The sequence below is a fragment of the Sparus aurata genome, chromosome 3 (genome assembly GCF_900880675.1).
Source record: "Sparus aurata chromosome 3, fSpaAur1.1, whole genome shotgun sequence".
NCBI lineage: Eukaryota > Metazoa > Chordata > Actinopteri > Spariformes > Sparidae > Sparus > Sparus aurata.
Window position 1 is genome coordinate 4,901,832 of NC_044189.1, and position 22,598 is coordinate 4,924,429.

A 22,598-nucleotide genomic window follows, 5' to 3' on the forward strand; every position below is an offset into this window, starting at 1 on the left:
GACGATTACCGAGTGCGGTTAGAAATGCTCAATTCCGTTCTTTTCCCTGTCCGCTCTCGATAATAACTGTTATAAACTGGCAGGTAAGACACATATGAACTTTGATTGCTTTTCCATGGAGTCATAATCATACATTTTCATCCATGAGCCGCGGAACTCTACTGCACTCGGTAATCGACTCGTCGGGACTTCCCGTCAACAGGAAGCTGCTGCAGAAGAGAGGTAAATTTAGTCAGCTTTTCAGTAGAAATCCAGCTAAGCTAGCGGAGGTTAGATGCCCCGGACTATGTGCTGAGACCCTATTTGTACTGTTGCTGAAGTTTGGTGCTGTTCTGAGCATTATTTGTGGCTTTTTGGTGGCGGTTTATATTTGGATCCATTTACTGCAGTGTATTGTTGTCGTGCGGTCGTTTCTGAGGTTGATAAAACTCCGTAAATTAGCGGTCTGCTAACTTGATCTCTCGAGAGGGAGTCTAACACAGTTTCACGGTGATTTAGACCATGGATTAAACTTACACCGGAATATCCCTTTAATAGTCTTAGAGTTAAATTAATATGATGTGAGCTTCAGTTAGCAGTGACAGTACTTTATTACTTTGACTCAGTTCTTCTACTTTTGACAGTTTTACTAATATCTGTACTTATTCTGGAGTAAAGAACTCTCACCTCCTCTGATGTTGTTCTGTAACGTTGACTGCTGCTTAACTTCATGAACGTAACGTAACAGAGAGTCGACAGGTGGAGAGGCTAACTGCTAGCTCTCTGCTAACGTACCGCAAAGTATTCTGGCTGCTCAGTACGAATAAACACAAACGATCCCTCAATCAAACATGCTCACAAACCACCATCACACGAGTTCAGTTTTCTGAAAAGTAATTCTTTTATTAATATTTTACAATCCTTTATTCATGGTTATGTCATTATTTACTTTTTCAGCGCCACTTTGCAAGTGTCAATATTCCATGCTGTCTGACGACAACAACAACGACAAATAAACAAAAACAAAAAAATAATAAACAAAGGAGAGGTTTGAAGAATGACAGTCTGTACAACACTTTTGTCAAGGGGCAGAGAGAGTTTCACATTTCAGCTCTCGGGTCGACCTCTCATCCCGTCCTCTTGTCAAAGAAACCAAACGAAAAGGTAAACAAAAGGTTAAAAGCCGGACTGTCAGTCGGGTGGATAAGTGTAGAGTTGTCTGTCAGTCTGTCGGTTTGGCTATAAAAACACCACACACACTCCTGACGAGGAGCCCACTGATCTTCTAAAAGAACCGGGCTCCTTCGTTCTCCTCTGGGTTTTATTTTTATTTTTTTTTAAAAATGCTTTCCCCATCTCTGGAAAAAGAAGAAGAAGAAATAATATACAATCTACTACAATTAATCCAACGAATACAAAATATAAAGATGGTCTCTCTTCCAGGAGCTGCTCCAAACATTGGAGGACAATATTAAAAAAGCCTTTAGTGAAATGGAAAGGGCCACTGGCAGGTAGAGAGAGAGAGGAGGAGGAGGAGGAGGAGGAGGAGGAGGAGGAGGACGAGGACGAGGGGAAGAAAATTTGGTACGAATTTATCGGGGGAGGATTATTTAGTCGTTGTTGTGCTGCGGCGAGAGTACGGGAGCTGCTGGCGGATACATTTCCTCATAAAATGATCTATCAAATACTTCCTGAGAAATAAAGGAAATATCTACCTGGCATGAAGGAGAGAGAGAGAGAGAGAGAGAGTGAAGGAGGGGAAACAAACCGGGATGAAGCTACGAGGACTCGTGGAGGAGAAGAAGAACCGGGCAGTGAGTGTTTGTTGTGGGCCCAGTCGGCTCGTTCAAACCCTTCGGTGTGTAAACACGGAGCAGAGAGCTGCAGGACAGAGGAGATGATGTGGGCAGCAGTGCTGGTGTTGCTCAGTGTGTGCTCTTCAGCACCGAGAGAAGAGGAGGGAGGGAGGAAGAGAGGGAGGGAGGAAGAGAGGGAGGCTGGTGGGAGACTAACAAACTGTCCATCCAGCTGCTGGTAGCATCCAACACCCACGACGCTCGCAGTGATCACTGAGCGATAAACGATCAGCTCACCGAGACAACATGTTCTCTTTAATTCTGCTGGTTTCTACTCGTGCACGGGTGTTTTTATCTGTCCAGGTCTGAAACACGCGGACGACAAAACGTTAAGATATAAAACAAGATGTCCACTGAGCTGTACTTCAGTGTCTTAACTCTCAGCGGTGGAGCTGCAGTGATTAGTTGATTAATCGATCGATAAATTAGACACCATCGGTCTTGAGACTTGATTAATTGTCACATATTGATGGTTCCAGCTTCTTAAATGTGAAGATTTTCTGCGTTTCTTTGTCACTAATGATTTGAACGAAGAGTCTCACAACGTAAAGATCTCCCTTCGGCCATTTTTCAAACATTTACTTGATATTTTAAACTGAAATTGAAGGAGAATAATCTGCAGATTAGTTGATAATGAGATAAATGTGAGCTGGAGCTCTTGTGGAGGTAAATGGAGTTCAGTTTGAGCTCCATGAAGGATCAACAAACATCACTGGGAACAGTTTCTATTGCGGTTTGAGTCCTGCAGGTGATAAACACACAAACTAAACTCCATTTACCTCCAGAAATACTTCTAAACGTGGGTAAATAAACCAAAACTATACGCATGAGTAGAAACCACAAGAGAAGAAGTTTGTGGTGAACTGACCCTTTAAAAAAGCGACAGAGACCCACTGAGCCGCTCTGGTTTTAAATCAAACCCTGAAGTATGTTCTGATCCTCCCGAGCAGGCCGTGATGTAACGCTGCCCACCAGGTAGAGACGACGGTTACTACCAACACCTCGGCGGCTGTGTTGTCACACTCCTCCACCGCGGCTCGCTGGGAGGAGGCGGGGCGCCGTATTTTTAGACTGGATTCACAAAACCAAGCAGCCACTTTTCACCACTTCACGAGAACACAACAACAGAGCCTCTGAAAGACAGTTAAGTGCGAGAGAGCGAGAGAGAGAGAGAGAGGCCTGCAGTGCCACCTACGACCAGAATGTAACCGGGCGGTGGGGGTGTTTGTTCTCCGCCCTGGTGAACAGACGGTTGGGTTACGGTTCTGACAGGTTTACAGATCGAGCGTACGTTATTTAGCTTCTGTTTCCTGGTAGGTGAGTTCATAAATACTTCATATTAACCAGCCAGAAGATGAAGTTCCTCATGTTGTTTTTTACCTGAGTCTCGCACCAAACCTCATTCAGTTTTTGGACGATTTATTTAGAAGTGAAGCTCTTCGGAAAGTAAAATAACTTAACGACCCGTAACATGAATCGTGTTCAGACTGCAGGAGGTTCGTGTCTCCTGCTGCTGTGTGAACTGATCAGCGTGTACGTGAACGTTTAGGCAGTTTATTATCAGGTACACAGCTAATACTGATGAAGTCTAATACGACAGTTCTGCAAATGATCCTCCATTCATGAAAGATGTTTCACTGTTTTGTGTAATACTGAAATCTTCGTTACAGCTCGGCCAACATTGTTATAATCGATTAATCGTTGTAATTATTCAAGCAGAAACGTCAAACACCTGTTGCAGCTTCTTAAACGTGAAGATTTCGCTGCTTCTCTCCTTCATTTATAACAAAATAAATTATTCTTTGGGGTTTTGAAATGTGTTGGTCAGGTAAGGAAACAACTAGAGAGAGTAAATTATTACTGGGTTCATTGTAATTAACTGATGCCAATGTTTATTATCATTTTCTGATTATTTTCTCGATTAGATATTTGATCTTAAGATGGTGAAAACTGTCGTTCTGTGTTCTCAAATGTCTGGTTTTGTCCTCAAAAGAAAGACCAGACAATATTCACATTTAAGCTGCTGGAATCAGACAAGTTTGACCTTTTTGTTTCAAAAGTCTTCAACAAGTACTCGATTACTAATCGATTAGTTGTTGGCCGCAGCTCTTTGCTTCATTTATATCGATGATGAAAGGCTAAACATCTCATTCAGAATGACTCTGACATGATCGTACGTCAAATCTTTTTAAAGTTTAGCCTGTTGTTCCAAATCAACTGTAATCCAACATGTTCTGGTTTGGAGCCTGATTGGTTCACATTACAGGTCGTTAAGCTCCTCACTGATCTCCAGTCAGCTCATTTTGGCTTCTCGTCACACATTTCACTTCCTGTTTCCCGCCCCGCCGCCTCATCGCTGCCACAGGTGTCGGAGATGCCGTCGTCCTGACGCGACACTGATGTTCTAGTTGTGGACCGAAGCTACTTATTCAGTTTAGTGGAGGAAGGGGACAGAGCCTGTTCTGTAGGATTAACCAATCATCTTTGGTTCTTGCGGGGATAACAACAGCGACAAGTTTTTAAAGCCAACGTAACAGAAAACACACAGAAGGGGGGAAAGCACATGATAGTCTGGAGATAAGGTGTGATTCTTGTGTCTTAACTGTCAAAACAAAACAAAGCTTTTTAAAGAGCGTTCAAGAAAAAGAAAATGCATGATGATGGAGGGAGGGGTGGAGAGGAGGAGGAGGAGGAGGAGGAGGAATCACTGGTGAGGTGAGGATGAGGAGGCGGGGTCGGAGGCTCGGAGGGAGGGAAGGTTTTCACGTCTTTTGCCTCCTTCCGGCCCGACTTCTCCTTCCCCCAACGAGCTGCGATCGAATCCAGGAATGTCAGCAGGTGGACCGCCCGTCTTCATCCGTCTGCTCTCCGTCCGTCTGTCCCTCTCTCTTGGTCTTCGGCTGTCCGTCCGTCCGTCTGTCGTGTGTCGTTCTCCGTTCTGGCTGCAGGTCACTGGAGGTCTCGGTCTTCGAGGTACCGGTACTCAAACGTGAAGCCTTCCTTCTTCCGCTGGCCCCATTTTTCATAGTCAAAGTAAATGTATGTTCCCTGAAAAAAGGATTAATCAGAGACAAAGTCAGACAGACTGACAGACGACCTCGCTGTCGGGTAATTAAACCTGCTGCAGGAAAATCTTTCAGAGCCACTCCCAGCATGCTTTGTGTGAGAGGCAGGGAAACATTCTGGACATTCAGTCGATCGAACAGCTTCAGTCGATCCACTTTAGGTACCGACTGTCAGCTGCTCCCAACACTAGGCTTAAGAAGGGTTAAAGGGACAGTTCACCCCAGAATCAAGTGTGTTGTTTAGACAGCTGATCAGCATCCATTCAGTTACAAACTTTCTCCACGAGAGGTTAAAAATGTGACGCTCACCTGCTCAAACTCATCAGTGATGGTTTTGGGCTCTTCGTGCCTCTGAAACCACATCATGTACTTTGTGTGGAACCTCCATGACTGCTTCTTCAGGGCTTTGGCTGCCAGATACTGGGCCTTAGTGCCCTGCAGAGGAAGAGGAGGAGGAGTTAGAGGGATACGATCTACAGAACAGAGTCACCTGTGTTGTAACGTGACGATCTGAAGCCGTCCGTACCTCCAGGTAGTAAAAGATGAAGAAGAGCGTTTCCGTGGAGAGCCTCTGGTAGAACTCGACGGTGTCGGAGTGGGGCGGTGGCACCTGGTGGTGGAAAGGCAGGGTGGGGCACGGGTTCCTCATCAGGTACTGCCTGTAATATCCACACAGAGACAGAGAGAGAGAGAGGAGGTGTGAGTGGTGACACACAGGTGAGTAAGACGAACAGCAGCAGGTGTGGATGACTCTGAACTGACCATCAGTGACATTCAGGCTGATTTTTTAAATATATACAACCCCGATTCTAAAAAAACTGTCAATATAAATAAAAACGGAATCATTTATTCATCTAAAAAGGCTCGTTAAGCACCAGAGCGACCACCTGATGAGATCTGCACAGAGACAGACAGACAGACAGACAGACAGAGCGGCACCTTCTGATGAACCTCCGCGTGGACTCATTAACTGATCCATTAGTGTGATCGACTGATTGACGGCTTCACCGCTCTGATGGCTGGAAAAATCTCTGCCCAGATGCACTTTTTTTTTTTTTTTTCCATGTAAACTCTGTATTTTTAGAGCGGCGACGAACCCTCTGTGTCCTCTCTGTTTCCATCAGCAGTGTTAGTCGGGTCAGCGAGGACCAAAAATACTCCTCATGTCCCACAAACGGGCTCAAAGTATGACGGACAACACGAGCGAGATGCAGTTCTGACTAACACGCTGCACATGCAAACACACACACTCCCACTAATGTGATTAGAATTATTACGTGAGGCTGTAGAATAACTCTGTGTGTGTGTGTGTGTGTGTGTGTGTGTTGTACAGACTTTCCTGTTGTGTGTTTGTTTCTCTCGACTGCTGAGGTCACAATCGTGTTTTAAACACAGAAGGAGAAGAAATCCCAGCAGGCCTTCTGTTTGTGTGTTCGTGTGTGTGTGTGTGTGTGTGTATGTGTGTGTGTGTGTGTGTGTGTGTCTCCTCCTCTGACTGTAAAACAACAGGTACTGAAGGACAAGAGGGTTTGAGTGTTTGGATTTAAATGTCAATTGTACGTGTGTGGGCAGACACAGCGCTGTAGATACAGAAGCAGGATAATCTGTTCTCTAATTGTGCCTGCTGTGTGTGTGTGTGTGTGTGTGTGTGTGTGTGTGTGTGTGTGTAGGTATGCTACATTACTGCGTGCTGATAAAAAGCCACTTTGCTGCTCATATTAAATCACTGTGAGCTGCAGTTGATTACTGCTGCAGACGTGTGATTGAAGTGAGATGACGAAGCGAAGCCGCCGAGTTCTTCTTAATCTTTCGTATTTTTTTTCAAGGAAACCTGGTTTGATCAAAGATTTAAGCTCTTTTATCCCATTTTATTTGTAACCAATTCCACTTATGGACAACTGAGATCGATCTACAATGATTGTAAACTAGATTTTATGTGTTCCTGTATGGAAACACTGCAGTCAGCTCTCAGTAACACGAAGAAAGAAGAGAAGAAACAATGAACTGTTCAACTAAACACACAGATTAAGATGCTAAAATGTGTTTGCACCTGTATATTAGTCTCTATTCAGACATTATTATCATTTTATGTAATGAATATCTCTCTAATGAAGAAGAGAAATCTGTGAAAACAGAGTGCTGACATGCTGATAGTTGTTTGCGTACATGCTGGTCTTTTTATGAGGCTTATTTGATAAGAAATATCAGAGTAAAACTATTTTAAAAAGGGACAAATTAGTGAGTTTTAGACGAAGAGGGAGAAAATGTTGTTGTGTGAAGTTTCACTTTATTTTCTGCCGTCACTTCGTCGACTAACATGATCCCTGCTCGTGTTAAACTGCAGCGTCTCATTAACTCACAGTCACTCAGTGTTTCTGATAATAAAGTGTTTCTCTTTGTCTTTCCAACATTTTCTCCTCTGCTGCAGAAACTCCTGAGGCTCCACAAAGTCCCCCGTCCTCCTCCTAACAGATTGCTCTCTTAAGGGTGAATTACTTTTTCTCTTTAAAAGGATCGAGTCTTAATTTTAAGGCAAAATAAATGTTATAATCGTTTGAATTTCATCTCTAGGATAAATCTCACTGCAGATCTGCTTTATGAACACAGCTCCAGATGTTCGCAGGTGACTCTCACACATTTCATTTTCAAAATTCAACAGAAAAACCAAATAAACTCGAGGATTGTATACGTTTAAAAAAATCACATAATGAGCCGTAGTCAACTGATTGTCCAACAGAAGCGTAAACTAACATCTAAACTCCGTATTTCTTCTTCACTTAAGTTAATAATCTCTGTACTTTTCTACCGCTGCTGGTCAGAAGGGCGTAAATATTTATTATGGTGTGTGATGTGGAAAATTAAAATGTGTACATCTCACTGCACCTGATCCTCTCGGAGTCGGACGGGTGGGGCATGTGCGTCCACGCCGCCTCCTCCATGGCCTGTTGGTAGAGCTGGTCTTTGGACAGGGGGACCGGCCCCAGCGGGCAGACCCCCAACGACGGGGGGATGCTGACCTCCGACAGCGAGGGCTGAGGTGCTGACGGAGGGCCCGAGGAGGCCGTAGTGCTGCTGGGGAAGATGTCTGAAGACAGACAGAGAGAGAGAGAGAGAGAGAGGGGGGAGACAACGCAGGGAGAGATGAGATGATGAGGATGTTGGGGAGTGATAAAGGATGTGCAGCAGCGGGATGAGATCCAGAATTTGGAGTCAGAGAGACAAAGAGAGAGAAGTTGAGTCAGGGCTGATAATATCATCAGCAGTTTTTGTTCAGAGGAGGCTGAGAGTGGGAGGTGAGATGACATTTTGTTCCATTAAACTACAGCTTTTCTATTTCTGCTCTGTGGCAACCCTCTATCTGCTTTTATTAAGCCACGTGTGTGTGTGTGTACCTGTGTGTGTGTTACCTGGGGTGAGGTGCAGGGAGGGCACATCTCCCTCCATCCCTGAGCTGAGTGCTGCTCGCTCGGCCATGGACTTCAGGCTGCTCAGAGGCTCCTGGGGCTGATGAGGACAGACAAGGAGACTCATGGGAAAACAGATTCTCGCGGACGTGTGCGCACCGTTATCGTACCTGCCCCTCCGGAGGAACCCGACCTCCCGCACCACTGATAATGTTGTCATGGAAATCACTTTTATTTGTTTGCTCCCGTCCCCTCTGTGATATCAGGCAGCGGAGGGCTGGATTCAGACCGGAGTGACGAGAAGGAGACGCGGTGCAACATTTCAACGCTGACCTGATCGCCCAGCATCTGTCTGCACGTCTCCTCAGAAGATTATGATGCCAAACAGTCTGAAACCAAGTGTTCAAACATCTGCACACGGGCGTAAAAAGTTTAAGGTGTCTACAGTTTGGCTGCGACAGTAAGTTGGCCAATATATCAACACCTTTCTTAAAGCTGCGGCAACTAACGGTTATTTTACTTTTTATCAGATTTATCAAATTACCGTGATGATAGCTTAGAGGACCACGAGAAGCTTTTCTCTTACTGTTAGCGTTTTCAGGCGGTCTTTTTGGACCCGCCATCTTCGGACGTTACACTCCGTAACTCCATATTTCTTGGCTGGCTGACAGTTGTTTGGCGCCTCCGCTGCATTGATCACCATTATCTTAAAATCAGCATCATAGCTCCGCCTCAGATGTCTGTTAACTTGCCCCACTTGATCCACTTTGCTCCATTTTTCATCTCCTGTCACCTCTTCTCCGCTGTGATTGACAGATAACCGCAGCCACAGTGTCAGCGACGTCTCTACAATAAGCTGGCGCCCTCTGACGTTGCGGTCGTGTAGCGACACAGACAACTATCAGCATGTGTCAACGGTTAGACCCCGATTATAAGACGACCCCACTTTTTCACATTATTTTTTTACCTCATCCTATATTCGGGTCAATACGGTAATGTCAAAAGAAGTTGTGAAAAGTGCTCGCCACGATTTCCCCGGAGCCCAGAGTGATGTCTTTAAAATCCTCCTTTGTCCAACCAACAACCCAAAACACAAAAACTCTTCATCAACTGTCATAACTGACCAAGAAAAGCAGCAAATCTTCACATTTAACAAGCAGGAAACAACATTTTTGCTGTAAAAATGGCTTCGAATGTTAACGATTTTTGTTTGTGATAATTTCCAAACCTCTAAAAACATATTTCTTAGAGAAGTCATTTGAGGACGTCACTTTGGGCTCTTGGAAATTGTGACTAGTGTTTTGTTTTTACACTAAACGAGTTGATAATGAAAGTTTTGCTGACAGTATTCTGAGGAGTTAAACGAGCTCCCACAGAAGTCGACTCAAGGTGACCGTCGCTGCGGAACAAACAGTCGCTGTTCTCTCTGCTGCTGCTGCTGTTGTTGTTGTTGTTCTCTCTTCAGTTTAGTCAGTCACTGTGATACAACTACATAACAGAGACCAAAATAATCCCCTGGTGGATTTCACTGTTGGCTGCATTAATTAAATCATAGTCGAAGCATAAACAGTTTTGAGTGTGTTTGCCTGCAAATTAACAGTCAGTGGAGATTTAGAATATTAAGTTCTCTTTATAAAAGAGATTAACTTGCAAACACAACAGCGTGTCGACCGAATCTCTAATTAAAAAGACAGAAAATAAACTAGTTTCTCTGTCTGTGTGCGTATCTGTCACACAGAAACTCACAAGAACAACGGAGAGTTTCTAACATCACAGACAGAAGATGAAACTGAGAAACCACAGAGATCATAATCGAGATGATGAGAATGTATTTTTAAATCAGCGTAGAGTTCCAGATACAAACCACATGTTCAGACCAGGTCCGCTCACCTTGATGACGTCGGAGGACTGCGAGTAGGACAGCGGGCCGTTCAGCAGGCTGCTGCCGCTCACCGTTTTAGCCTCGCTGTAGAAGGCCGGCGACGGGGAGCTGGACGACAAACTCAAAGAGCCCAGTAAACTGGGACCAGTGTCCTTACTGGGGACAGAGGAAGACAGTGAGGAGAGAGAGGATGAGACGACGGACAACAGCGGCAGAAATAAACCCAAAAAAGGTAAACTTCATGAGGAAAGTTGTTAATGTTAGAGTGATTTTAGAGATACCGTGTCCTTGTTGCTTACCACATTTCATTTGCATACCAGTAAGCTTTATCCCAGTTAGCCCTAATGAAAAAACACTGTTTTATTTCTTTTCTGTTTTGTCCAACTGATTTGATGCAACATTCTCTGATGATGCAGAAACACAACTTTTCATCCAACGTCCCAGAAAAAATTATTGGTGACCCGCTCCGTCGTACTTACGGCTGATTGGCTGTGGAGGTCAAAGATGAAGATTGGCTGCTTTGTGATTGGCTGGCACTGTTGAGGGCGGAGTCTGTTGTGCTGTCTGCTACCACAGCACTGTAACCTGTGATGTCAACAGGACGAACAGAGGGAACAGTAAAGACTTAAACACATCTCACAGAAAAGACAAAACCTCTAAAACTTCTTGTGATTTGTGTTTCTGGAGGTTTTACAAATCCACATCTAATCCTCAGACTCACATTTAAATACAAGCAGAGTTATGAAACTGTAGATTAAAGGGATCCACTGATTATAAGAATATCAGAATCAGTGCTTTTATATTTTGAGATTGCAGATAAATCAAATTAAAAAAGCACAACTTAAGTAAGTAAGCAAGTAATTCACTTAGTTACTGAATAAATGTAGCGGAGTGAACTTTCCTTTGACGCTCACGTCTGGTTTGACATCAGATACTCACTAGTGCTACCGTTCTGCTTCTGTTGGCTGGGCGGCCTGATGGAGAGTGACGAGTTTCCTCCCACCACTCCGCTCCCTGCTGATCCCGAGCTGCCTCCGTTGCTCCCGATGACTCCGACTCCACTACCCGGCGCTAAACCTCCGACTGGGCTCAGCGACACCAGAGACGACCCCTGCATCCCCGACTGACTGGAAGTCAGACCCAGAATCCCCGAGCCGATGCTGGTCACCACTGGCACCGAGCCCAGCAGACCTCCCGTCGAGGATGTCGGCCCGCCGACTGTGATGCTCCCGCTGCCGATGGAGCCCAGCGCGCTGTTGGTCGTCGTGGTGATGACGCCGCCCAGAGAGCCTGGCAAGCCGGAGCCGACCGCGCCCGAGGCAGCTGCCTGAGCGTAGGGTGCCGGGGTGGAGCTGGAGAGGAGGCTCGCCATGCTGCTCAGGGACGCCGGCATCCCTGACAGACCCAGGCTCCCCGACATCGGGCTCGTGGTGATGGAGCCGCCTTTCCCCAGCGAGAGGCCCAGGCTGAGGCCCAGGCTGTTGGAGGTGGGCGTGGGCACTGACAGAACCTGGGACTGACTGACTGAAGTGAAGAGCCCCTGTGTGCTGACGTTGGGGGGTGAGGAGGAGGAGGAGGCCGGGTGGCTGTTGCTGGAGGTGATGGGGTTGGAGTTGGGGACTGAGGAGGCGGAGCTAACTAAGTTTTTGGCCTGCTGTTGCTGTGCTGACGGGTGGGGCGGCTGCTGGGTGGCGTTGCTGTAGCTGCCGGCGGAAGTGTTGGAGAGGAGACCCCCCGAGCTGCCGTGATGACTGTTGCCCCCGGAGCTGCTGCTTCCCCCCACAGCGATGGTCGCCATAGAGACCAGTGAGGATGAGGTCAGTCCCGAGACGGAGGAAGAAGAAGAAGAGGAGGAAGAGGAGGAGGAGGAGGAAGAGGAAGAGGAGGAGGAGGAAGATAACGAGGAGGAGGGGTTTCCGTTCTTCACAGGCGACTGAAAAAGAAGAGAGAAGACATGAACGTGTTTGCCGGCAGATCAGGCGTTTAAACATTAATATGAATATACAGCACGTTAAACTGTGTCGTGTAAAGACAAAATACAGATTATTAAATAAAATCTGAAAGACATATATATAAATAATCAAACAGAAAAAAGGTGTAATCAATACATTTGAAGCATAAATCAGAGGGAATGAAAATGTTGATAAAAAGTAGAAGAATTTGAGTATATGACAACATTTTAGTAAATTATGAATCAAAAAAAGTGAGACAAATATTCTCATTATTAATGAAGTGTTATCTCTAAGAAGAGGGAAAACTGAAGTGGAGTAAAGTAATAACAATGCTAAAGATCCTTTATAGATTTACTTGTGAAGAGGGTTCACTCTGGACAGGTTTAACAAACCAATCTTTCTAACTAACTGAATTTTTATTGTTTGTCGTCTCTGGAATCTTTATTTTTGGTGAATATTGTTTGAACAAAAAGTCACCAGGATAAAATCAAGCTGTTGTTGTAGAATAGCTCTTTTTTTAAAAGATTGTAAAATAAATAACAGTTGCGTCTGGGTGTAAACATCTGTCACATTAGCAGAGCTGTGAGTGCTGAAATCGGTTTTGAATCGTAGATTTGGAGAATTGTGACGCAGAGAAAAGCAACACAATTCTGACTTGGATGTTTGACTTGTCTTATAATTATTTCATTAGTTCAGTAATGAAAAACAGACACAGCATGCTTGGTTAATCTTCCTGTTGACTCATCACTTTATAACAGAAGTCATTGTTGCTTTTTGTTTTGCAGACATGATGTTAAAACGATCGGTAACTTTCAGCGTCTTCAGTCTCACCTGACTAACTTCACTGTCTGTTGAACGTCCCCTCTTCTTGTCGTCTTCTGAGTTCTCCTGAGAAACACAAATAAAGAACGACATCAGTTCACAGAACAAACACACCAAGTTACTGGTCAACATGCTTTAAATCTGCCCAACGAGTCTGCGAGTGTAAAAAAAGTCAAACAGTTCCTTGAAAGCGATCATCTGGGACTTTGCCACAAACTTTTTGCCGGCATGAGAATGCTGTCGTCGTTCTGACCGGCTCTGTAAAACCAATTCCAGAAAGTTTCCTCGGATAATTAAAAGTTTAAAACAATCCCATCCTTTACATCCCCTTTCACGCTCGAGTATCACTTCACGTCTGCAGCGTTCAACAGAACCACGCCTTCTATTCACACATGAGACCTATAATAACTACTCTCGCTACAAACTGCACGTGGGCGGAGAGGAAGAACAGATGATATAATGACAACAGTGCCGAACAATGAGAGCAGATGGCAGGGCACTACAATAGCAGATACAAAGGCAATTATCTTACACTTAGATCTGAGATATTGACCCGACTTGACAGGAAGTGAACGCGACAAAAGACTTAATTTTAAGGAATTATAAACATGACATCATTACCCCCATTACTGACGCAGTCAAAGGTGGATGAGGGGATAATAATCTGACGGATTCTTTCTTTATTAATTTGACATTTTTTAGGCAATTTGTACTTTTCAGATCAAAGAGTGAAGAATAAGAAGAATAATGTTACAAGAAAAACCTTATTTAGGCTCACTTTCAGTTGTTTTGTAAATGTTACGACCACTTTATGAAGAGTGTGAAGTAGATTTAGGGTTTGTGTTTCTTTGTTTACCGTAGTGCAAGTGGCTGGTGACGGGGGGATGGGTGAAGATGAGGTGGTGGAGGTGGGTGTGCTGCTGGAGTGCTGGAAGATCTCATCCTCCAAGTGCGAGTGTCCCGGCGGGGAGGTGGCGACCAGCGTCTGAGCTGCAGGGGAGCAGAGACACGGAGGGAGAAGAGTTCAGAAACAAGTGCTGACATGATCACCTGAGGATTAACTACCAGGTCACTTCTTTATAAAGTTCAGGAGACACCAACACTCGAAGAGAAGTGACCGTGATAGTCACGGCTCTGTCAAACCCACGAGTAAGAAGCTTCTACATGTGATGGTGGAGTTCTGGATTTGATTTAGTATCTAACAAACTATGTGTAGAGGTCACATGTGCCTGTAAATCAACATGTAAACTACAGTCTCCTGATCAGCAGTCAGTTCTTCATCTCCATAGTAATAATGACAATTTAAATGTACATTTTTGCAGCCAGTGTCTGAAGTGAAAACTATACGTGTATTCAGGTCTGACCTTAAAATGATTTCTTACACAGGTGGAGTTTATTTTCAGCAGCACAGGCGCTACTTAACCCTTTAAGGAACACCGTTCACTAAACGAACACCCTTTGTAAAGTCGATTAGTTTTTTTGCTAATAGTCTTAAGCATCAGATCTTAACAGTATATACTCACTGCTGGAAAGCTGAGACTGTCGTGATTATTTTAAGACCAAACAAAAAGGAAAAAAGTTATTTCCAGACAATGTAATAGCCTTCTAAACTCACCATGACACAACATTAGAAAGAGCCCTCTACCGCAAGAAGCAAGAATGCCTACATACCTTCAGAGTGTTCCCTTTTTCCACAGCTACAACGTCATGCCACAATTTGTTTTACATAGATCGCCAAGAGTCCATAGAATGGGAATATCCATGTCATTTTACCCAAAACTTGCTACAAGTGTGGAACCAGCAGGATTCCCTGCAGGGTCTTAGCTTTCATTTGAGACCAAGATCATGTTTCTAGGTAAAGGGGTTCTCAAGTTATAAACCTTTGAATCTCAGTAGGCGCTCTTGGAAAAAAAGGACCCAAGCAAAACAGACAGACGTGCCTTTAGAAAAACAATTGTTTAGTCTTTTGACTTCAGATTTTGAGTGTAGCAAGCTGAGACCTGTGGCTATGGCCTGATTGTGTCTGCCGTGTCCATAGACATACCTGAACCCTTATATCTTAGTCAGGAATAATCTTGAGGGTGTTACCTTTCCAATGGTACCAAGCACATCCCTGAGTCTCAAACTATGTGGGAGCTGTCATGCTTTTAATTTCGGTATGTCGTTTTGGAAAAAGAACCTTAATATGTGGGCGTTCATGAAGAGGTTTAAGATTACGAGATAAACGTTTCAGGACTACTACAGGCAGCAGTGAGCGTCTATCGTCCTCGTGCTGTTTAACACATCACACATTACTCGTATCATGAAGGTGACAGCGCTCTGCAGAGTATCTGGGTTATGATATAGACCGTTTTGGCCATAGATTGATCAATAAGTCAAACAGAATAGACTAACATATTTAACAGAACCGGCCCTCAGGCTCTGCACTCTCTCTGCTACTATAGGATGAGTTCTGGTGTGTTTGTCTCATGTAACCTACAGACTGTAGGGGATGGAGAACACTGTCTGTACTTATTTTGCTTCTGAACTGTGATGGAGCCCAAAAAAATGTCGTATTTGTTTCTTTTGTGTGCAAATCAAACAAATAAAGCGAATTGTGTCTGAATAAGCTTCAGTTCCGTCTCCACTCACGGATGTCTTCCAGGTCGAGGTCATCGTACAGAAACTCGTTCTCCTCGAAGTCTGGATCCTGCGACGAGTCAAGATAATACTCCACATCATCCTTTACAGAGACAGAACACAGAAAAAGACAATTCAACGAGTTGATATGTGACACTGCAGAGGAGGAAAGTGATGAGAGAAATGTTAACCTCCAACACTCCAGTTTTATTAAGATGAGCGAACCTTGATCTTCCTGATGGAGTCGACCTGCACTGAGTCGTTGTCCAGCATCCTCAGTATCGTCTCCAGCATCCGGATGTGGTGCCGGTGCTTTTCGATGAACTTCTTTAGCTCCTCGATCCGGTCCTGTTTCTGCAAAGAAATTAAACCAGAAGAGACGGGAAGAAAACGGGAAAGTTGATTAGTTGTGAGGCCTCGAATATTAGAACTGACACCTTTTCTTTATTCTTTTTAGCCTCAGTTTGGTTAAAAGAGAGAATCATGCTGAGTTTTAGTGTCTTTACATCAAATCAGATGCTTGATATACGTTTTAATTTATAAAATTTGATATAAAATGGTCATATTCGTAAAAAAGTCACCTTCCTCCAACGCAAAACAAACATCTGAATCTATTATTGATTGAATTATCAAAGACAAACATGTTAAAACAAGCAGAAGGAAAAAAAGCATGTTAACATTTTAAAGTGAAACGTGCAGAAAAAGGAGGAAACGGCTGAAAGCACCAGCAGCACGAGGGCGGGAGACGCAGCTATATCTGCACTTTACAGCTTCATGCATCATACAGCAGCAGCACAGCACCACTTCTGACTTCAATATTTCATTCTTCTCCTCCACGGTTAATTCATGCATGTTTCTCCAGCACTTACATGTCATGTATTTTGCATAATGTTTAGTTGTTAGTTTGTGCTGTTTTTCTCTCTGTATTGAAGGTGTTCCGGGGGGTTACTGGGACACAACTAAAACACATGTGGACGTCTCTCGTGGGAAAGACCTTGACAGCAGGAACAGAACGCACATGTGACTCTGTGGATCGCAGGCTGACCTGACGCGATTGTAAAACACATTACGGCTGTTAAAACACGCGGGCTGAACACTTTAGATGTACGCTGTCCGGCTGCTGCTGGGCTGCATTAGTGGAGGCAGCAGAGTGGAACTTATTAATGTGTTTCATCACAATACATATTAATGCAGCCGCGGCACATGGCAGGAATGAGGACGCTTCTGCGCTGAGTGCATCAGGCTGCAGAGTCTAACCTTGACCTCTTAATGTGACCACGTGTCTTAAATTAAAGTACTGAGGCGAGCGTGGAGCGGGACGACTCGTCTCAAACAGAGTAAAACACCATTTAGAGGAGAACTTCGGCCATTTTTAACTCATATCGCTGTTGATCGAGGTTACCGAGTGCTGTCAGTAGGAAAATAACGTGAATTTTTTTGCACAATATTGACCAGATATCAGGACGGCAGCTAAAACGAACATCCTTAAGTTTGACTTTCGGTTATGTCTGCCCTCATATGTTCGCTTTAGCTGCCGTTCTGATACTCGGTAAATATTGTGCCAAATGTTCTCGTTATTTTTCCTACTGACAGCACTCGGTAACCTCGATCAACAGGGATATGAGATAAAAACAGCAGAAGTTCTCCTTTAAGGGATTTATTTGGATCTTTTAAACTCCTGTTATTAAAGGCCAAAGACAAAAAGAAGCTTTTCACAAACTAACTTGAGCTCTAGAGATTCATTTCTTATTGGTTTAGGACTTATAATTGCAGTTACAGCGAGTTGTAGATTTTCATCCCGGCTGATCCAACGAGCCGTTCATCCACTGACTCCAACTGTGTAAAAATCAAACATCAGAAACTGAGAAAAAAAAATATATAAGAAGCTTTTTGAGAAGCAAAACACCTCTGAGGGCAGAACATCCTCCAAAATAAGAGAAAAATATGTTGATGTTTGACTCTTTTTTCCTACTGTTGGTCTAAATACCTTTAAAGCTCATCTGAAATGTCTTCCACTTCAAAAACTGATTAACCAAGATAAAAAATCTGCACAAAATCATGATGATACATGTGTTCAGATGATAACACTGCTGCCCAATAATCAGAATGTTGCTGAATATCAGTGACGGGACGATAATCGATCTATCACCTACAGAAATGTGAACGTTCACAAATAGGAGCTTCACTCGTTTTGAGCAAAATAAATTAAAAGATGTGTACATTACCTCAGATTCATGAATCAGATTTCAGACTTTTCAATCACTTTTAAGTCCTAAAATCAGGGTTCGTACACATTTTTCAAGGTCAAATTCAAGCACTTTTCAAGCACTTTTAAGGGTCATTTACACAATTTTCCAGCACCTTATCGCTGGGGTAAAATACATATCTACAGGAATATATATACTAATGATTATTTTTTTCACTTTTTATCACAATTATGTACATTGTATTATGCTGTAAACATCTAAAATGATGCTTCATGACAGCAAAAACTTTAGAAATTAAAGGAGAACACAAAGTTTTATCCAAAAAAAGGGAAGCCACTTGGCGTTCTTCAGGTACACCTGCACCGGACAAAGAGACCTGAGATCACCCTGTAATTTTCTTTTTTGACATAAACTTTTATAAGCTTTTCGCTTATTCATCAAAGTTTAATATTGAACATGTCATCAGTCCAAATTGCATCAAATTCACCTTCTCCTCAGCCATCCTCAGGCTACCAGGCTGCATGTGTGATGACACACACACAAACACACACACACACACACACACACACACACAACACACACACACACACACACACACACACACACAGATTTTATTTCTCCTTGTAATAAGAAAACTATCCAGTCTGATCCAAATGTTGCCAAGATACAGAGTTATAATGTCAAGCACTTTCAAGCACTTAAACTAAAATCCAAGCACTTTTCAGACCTTGAAAACACAACATTGAAATTCAAGCACTTTCAATGATTTCAAGCACCCGTACGAACCCTGTAAAATGTATAAAATGGCATTAAAGACATTTCTGGACTTTTTACCGGCCTGCAGACACTCTGGTCCATCAGCTGTACAGCCAGATAGAAAAAACAACTCTTCTTTTCATCCCTGCATTCATATTTCATACTAGAAGTTCACAGTTTCTGTAGTTTGATTCATTTTTGACTCATTTTAATCCCATCGCCCCAGGATATCACTCCTCCTGCTGGTTTTGCCCTCGGCGGTGATCGTTTTGGCGCCCGTGTGAAACCGGAGACCAGAAAGTCATATCAGCACTTCAGCTGAAATTCTTTGATGATGTCCACAGAGAAACACCGTCCTACGCTTCTGGCCTGCTAAGCTAATGGCACAAGCATTAGACAAAAATAAACCCCTCTGGGTCTCATTTATAATAAGGTCCTTAGAACAAAGACAAGCCAGTTACAGAGAAAATGGTCTTAACGCCAAAAAGGAGCCGGCTGCAAATGTTTCCTGCGACATAACAAAAGAGAGGTTTTCCTGAGAATGCTGGTGTGAAGGGCGTACGTACGCTGGACCTGCCTGTTCTCCTGTTCTCTGAGACAAACTGTTGCCAAGGATAAAGTCAAAGAGTTGGTTTTTATCTTTAAATGAGTCCCCTGGAGAGGACTTTAAAGGACAAGTGAGTGAGAGAGAAAGTGAAAGAAGTGGTCATCAAGGTTATCCTCGTCAGGGCAGATGCAGAAGATAAATAGAGGACAGACGATGTGACCTCTCCGACAGAGAGCAGCGAGGGAGATAAAAGAGGAGAGAGGAGCGCTGCGAGGCCGCCGGCCGGCTGAGCCACCGAGCGACCTGTGGCGGATACAAACGGGGACAAAGAAGCCGGCGGTGGAGAGCAGACGGAGAGCCGAGCAGAACAGAGAAAGTGGATCAGGGATGACAACACACTGACCTCCTTGTCTCCTTTCTTTTTCCTGGTCTGGACTGAAAGAGACTCCACTTCACTCTCGAACTGATCCACCTGCATGTTCAGCGTGTCTATCGTGTTCTGGAGGAGAGACGGGAAGAAAAGTTACAGGTAATATAAAATAAATCATTCAGCTGCTTGACTAACTGTACCGACTAACTGTAATGTTTCAGTGGCTGCTGGTTTAACGAGGTTTTCAGTCTTTTGAGAATGTTTGGTCTTAATTTTGGTTTTCGTTCCTTTTTTTTTTTTACTCACTTTCAGTTCCAAGTTTGCTTAGAAATGCTTTTAAAAACACGTCCAGCATCAAACTCAGTCCGACTGAAGTCAGTTTCTCTGCAGCAGGTTTCCAATTTGCATTTAGAAGATACCGTGTTCGGAGGCCTGCTGCTCTGTTTACCTGTGTTGCGCTGTACATAATGACGGGTGATAATTAACTCAAATGAGGCTTGAACCGGAGTTTACAATCCTACATGTTTGCACAATCTGAGTGGAGCTAAAAGTAGAAAAGACATTCGTAGTAAAACACACACGAGCGAACAGGGAACAGAAATGTTTATCGTTTTCTGAATGGCACTTAAGAGGAAATGTTTAAGGATTTAGATTATATTTTTTGTTATTAGTTAAATAAAAAGGAGCAGAGAGACTCCATCAGCATACAAAGTCTGTGTTTGTTGTTTTTAAATGTCTATACACAAACTGACTTTGGTTAAAATGGAATAATGTAATATAACATTATAATAGAAGCAGCTCACCGTCAGCCACGTGCCGACCTCCTCCTTCTCTTTCTGGGCCGGGTCCACCTTCTGGGCCAGACCCAGCCCTTCTTTTGAGTACGCCTTCGTCTTGGTTTCTCTTTCCACTATTTTGAACCGCTCCATTTGCTGCAAGCAGAAACACACACACAGACAAAACAGTCGTGTAAAAAAAGCTGTACTTGTTGAAACATGTGGATCATCGTGTCATAAAATCAAGCAGCAAGTTGCTTCAAGTACTTTTATTTATACTACAGGGTTCCTACATCTTTTGACAGACAAGTTCAAGCTACTCCAGGCATTTTCAAGGTACCTTTTCAAGCTTTTCCTGCAGGTAACATCTGTTGTAAATGACATATTTTCAGCACCTGTAAGAATGTGAATACTACCAGCAGAAAAACCTTCCAGCTAAAGTAATCACAGATCTGTTGTTGCTACAAAGATGCAGAAGAGCTGGATGAGAAATTATATCTGAAATTCCTTTGCAGCCCTGAAAAAAGATGAATCTTTTATTCCCTTGAATGTTTAATAGAGACGATTGTTGGTGTGAGTGGTGCCTGGCCCGTCGATCGGTGCATCTCTACTTTTTAAATATTCTTTAAACCGTGCTGGAGTTGTAAAGAAGGAAGACTCTGTAATAATAAATGGAAGTCTTGCACTTGAGGAGTCATTCTGAAGTGGAAGTGGCTGAAGGTTGCAGTGATTTCAACACCAAACCTTTATTCAGACACGTCCAAGGCCTGACGGAGCTTGAAGACGAGGCTCTGAGCTGAACTCATTTTACAAGACCGCTTCATCTCGGTCACATCCTGCATCTCTGCGTTAACATCCAACAGACTGTCACTTCCCCCCTTTTTTTTTTCTTTTCCATGTTTCCAACAAACCCCAGCCGCTTCCTGCAGGACTCTTGTGACCGAATATATAATTTCAGGTCAACCGACAAAACCACAGGAAGTCCTGAAGAGCAGCTCCGGGATAAAAAGCAGCTCGTCGAGATCAGAGGGAGCTGGCGAGTTGCTCTCGTCCCTCATTGTGCGGGCAGGTGGCTCACATTCAGTCCATCTCAATAGCCCTCATCAAAGACTCGTGTGGCTCAGCGGCCTGGCAGGCGGAGTAGTTACGCTGAAGAACAGGTGTTAAATAACGGACCAGCTCCCGTTTTCTAGCTCTCTATGAAGAATGCTGTAATGAGCGTCTCCTGGGTGCAGCTCCTCAATAATCTGAAGAATTATTTTGCCGTTTAAGCTCTTTGATGGGATTTTTTGCTCAGTTTTTCTTTCCAGGGATCCAAAACGTTCTTAAACATCAAATTAAAACGACTTTTTTACGACTTTGCAGCCTAATTCCTTCCTCCAACACGGCAAAGATAATTGTTATAACTGCCTGAAATTTTGGCTTCAAGAATTTTAAGAACATTTACATTTTCTGTCCAATTTCATTACGTAAATTCAAAGACTTTGGGTTTGTACGTTGAGTCAATGTGAAGAAATCAAATAACTTTATCCAATCAAAATTAATTAAATGCAGACTTCCTTTTCAACATCATCTTGTTTCATCTACACAATCACTCACGTAAACTAAGAGTGTTTTAGTATTTATAATAAAACGTTTACGTCATATTTCTATAATATTAATGTAGCGAAATCAGATCATTTTCCACAGTTGACGTTAAAGTTAATTACTAAATATATCCACGTATAGTAAAAAGCATAATTGGTGCATTTCAATACTACATGTGCACATTTCTCTTTTTTGTGCGATGAAATAATATTTTTTGTGATCAAGCCGTTGCAACTAGTGTTGTAAATAATTAATCATGGCCAAGAAAATAAGCGATTAAAAATGTATTAACACACAATCAGAGAAGGCCACAAATGTGTTTAAAAGTATCTTATAACATTATAGATAGTTGCTTTTCAAATATATATATATAAAAATAATAGTTTGTGTGATTTAGTTTATGATTCGACTGACTTTGTTCACTTCATCTGTTCTTTTAACTCCCAAAATAGCCTTCACAGATTTTGTATTGAGGATGCTGACTATTACTACTTAAATAAATTACTTCAAATTAGAATCCCTAAAAAATGTAATCCAGATGGAACTCTGATAGAATGAGAAAAACTGCATACAAGAATAAAGTCAAGATTTAAACGCTGCAAAAACCTTTATAATGAAGGTAATTATAATTATTGTTGTTTTAAACATCAAGCCTGAACTTTAAAAGTTCTGCAAACTAAAATGTTAAATCACTTAAATTCACACATGTGTGACAGAAATAAGAGCGGGTTTGTTTTTCTTGTCAAATCTATTTAGAGACTTGTGAAGACTTTGCA

At 43.1% G+C, this 22,598-nt stretch overlaps 1 protein-coding gene across 15 annotated transcripts in view; it reads right to left on the reverse strand.

Moving 5' to 3' along the window:
* Positions 1-856: 856 nt before the first annotated feature.
* The window catches only part of LOC115578892 (CCR4-NOT transcription complex subunit 3-like), a 30,977-nt gene continuing 9,235 nt past the window's right edge, over positions 857-22,598 (reverse strand). For 4 of the 15 annotated variants that reach the window (XM_030412209.1, XM_030412201.1, XM_030412210.1 and 1 more), the window contains 15 exons: positions 20,263-20,391; positions 19,493-19,588; positions 15,805-15,933; positions 15,592-15,682; positions 13,817-13,950; positions 12,970-13,026; positions 11,126-12,119; positions 10,666-10,783; positions 10,486-10,527; positions 10,195-10,342; positions 8,308-8,404; positions 7,772-7,985; positions 5,427-5,559; positions 5,210-5,335; positions 857-4,883 (listed from right to left, as the gene is read on the reverse strand). In XM_030412209.1, the coding sequence (XP_030268069.1) occupies positions 4,785-4,883; positions 5,210-5,335; positions 5,427-5,559; positions 7,772-7,985; positions 8,308-8,404; positions 10,195-10,342; positions 10,486-10,527; positions 10,666-10,783; positions 11,126-12,119; positions 12,970-13,026; positions 13,817-13,950; positions 15,592-15,682; positions 15,805-15,933; positions 19,493-19,588; positions 20,263-20,391 (2,607 nt within the window). In that variant the 3' untranslated portion in view covers positions 857-4,784. The remainder of the gene's footprint in view (positions 4,884-5,209; positions 5,336-5,426; positions 5,560-7,771; positions 7,986-8,307; positions 8,405-10,194; positions 10,343-10,485; positions 10,528-10,665; positions 10,784-11,125; positions 12,120-12,969; positions 13,027-13,816; positions 13,951-15,591; positions 15,683-15,804; positions 15,934-19,492; positions 19,589-20,262; positions 20,392-22,598) is intronic. The other 11 variants (XM_030412213.1, XM_030412205.1, XM_030412215.1 and 8 more) reach the window with 9 other exon arrangements.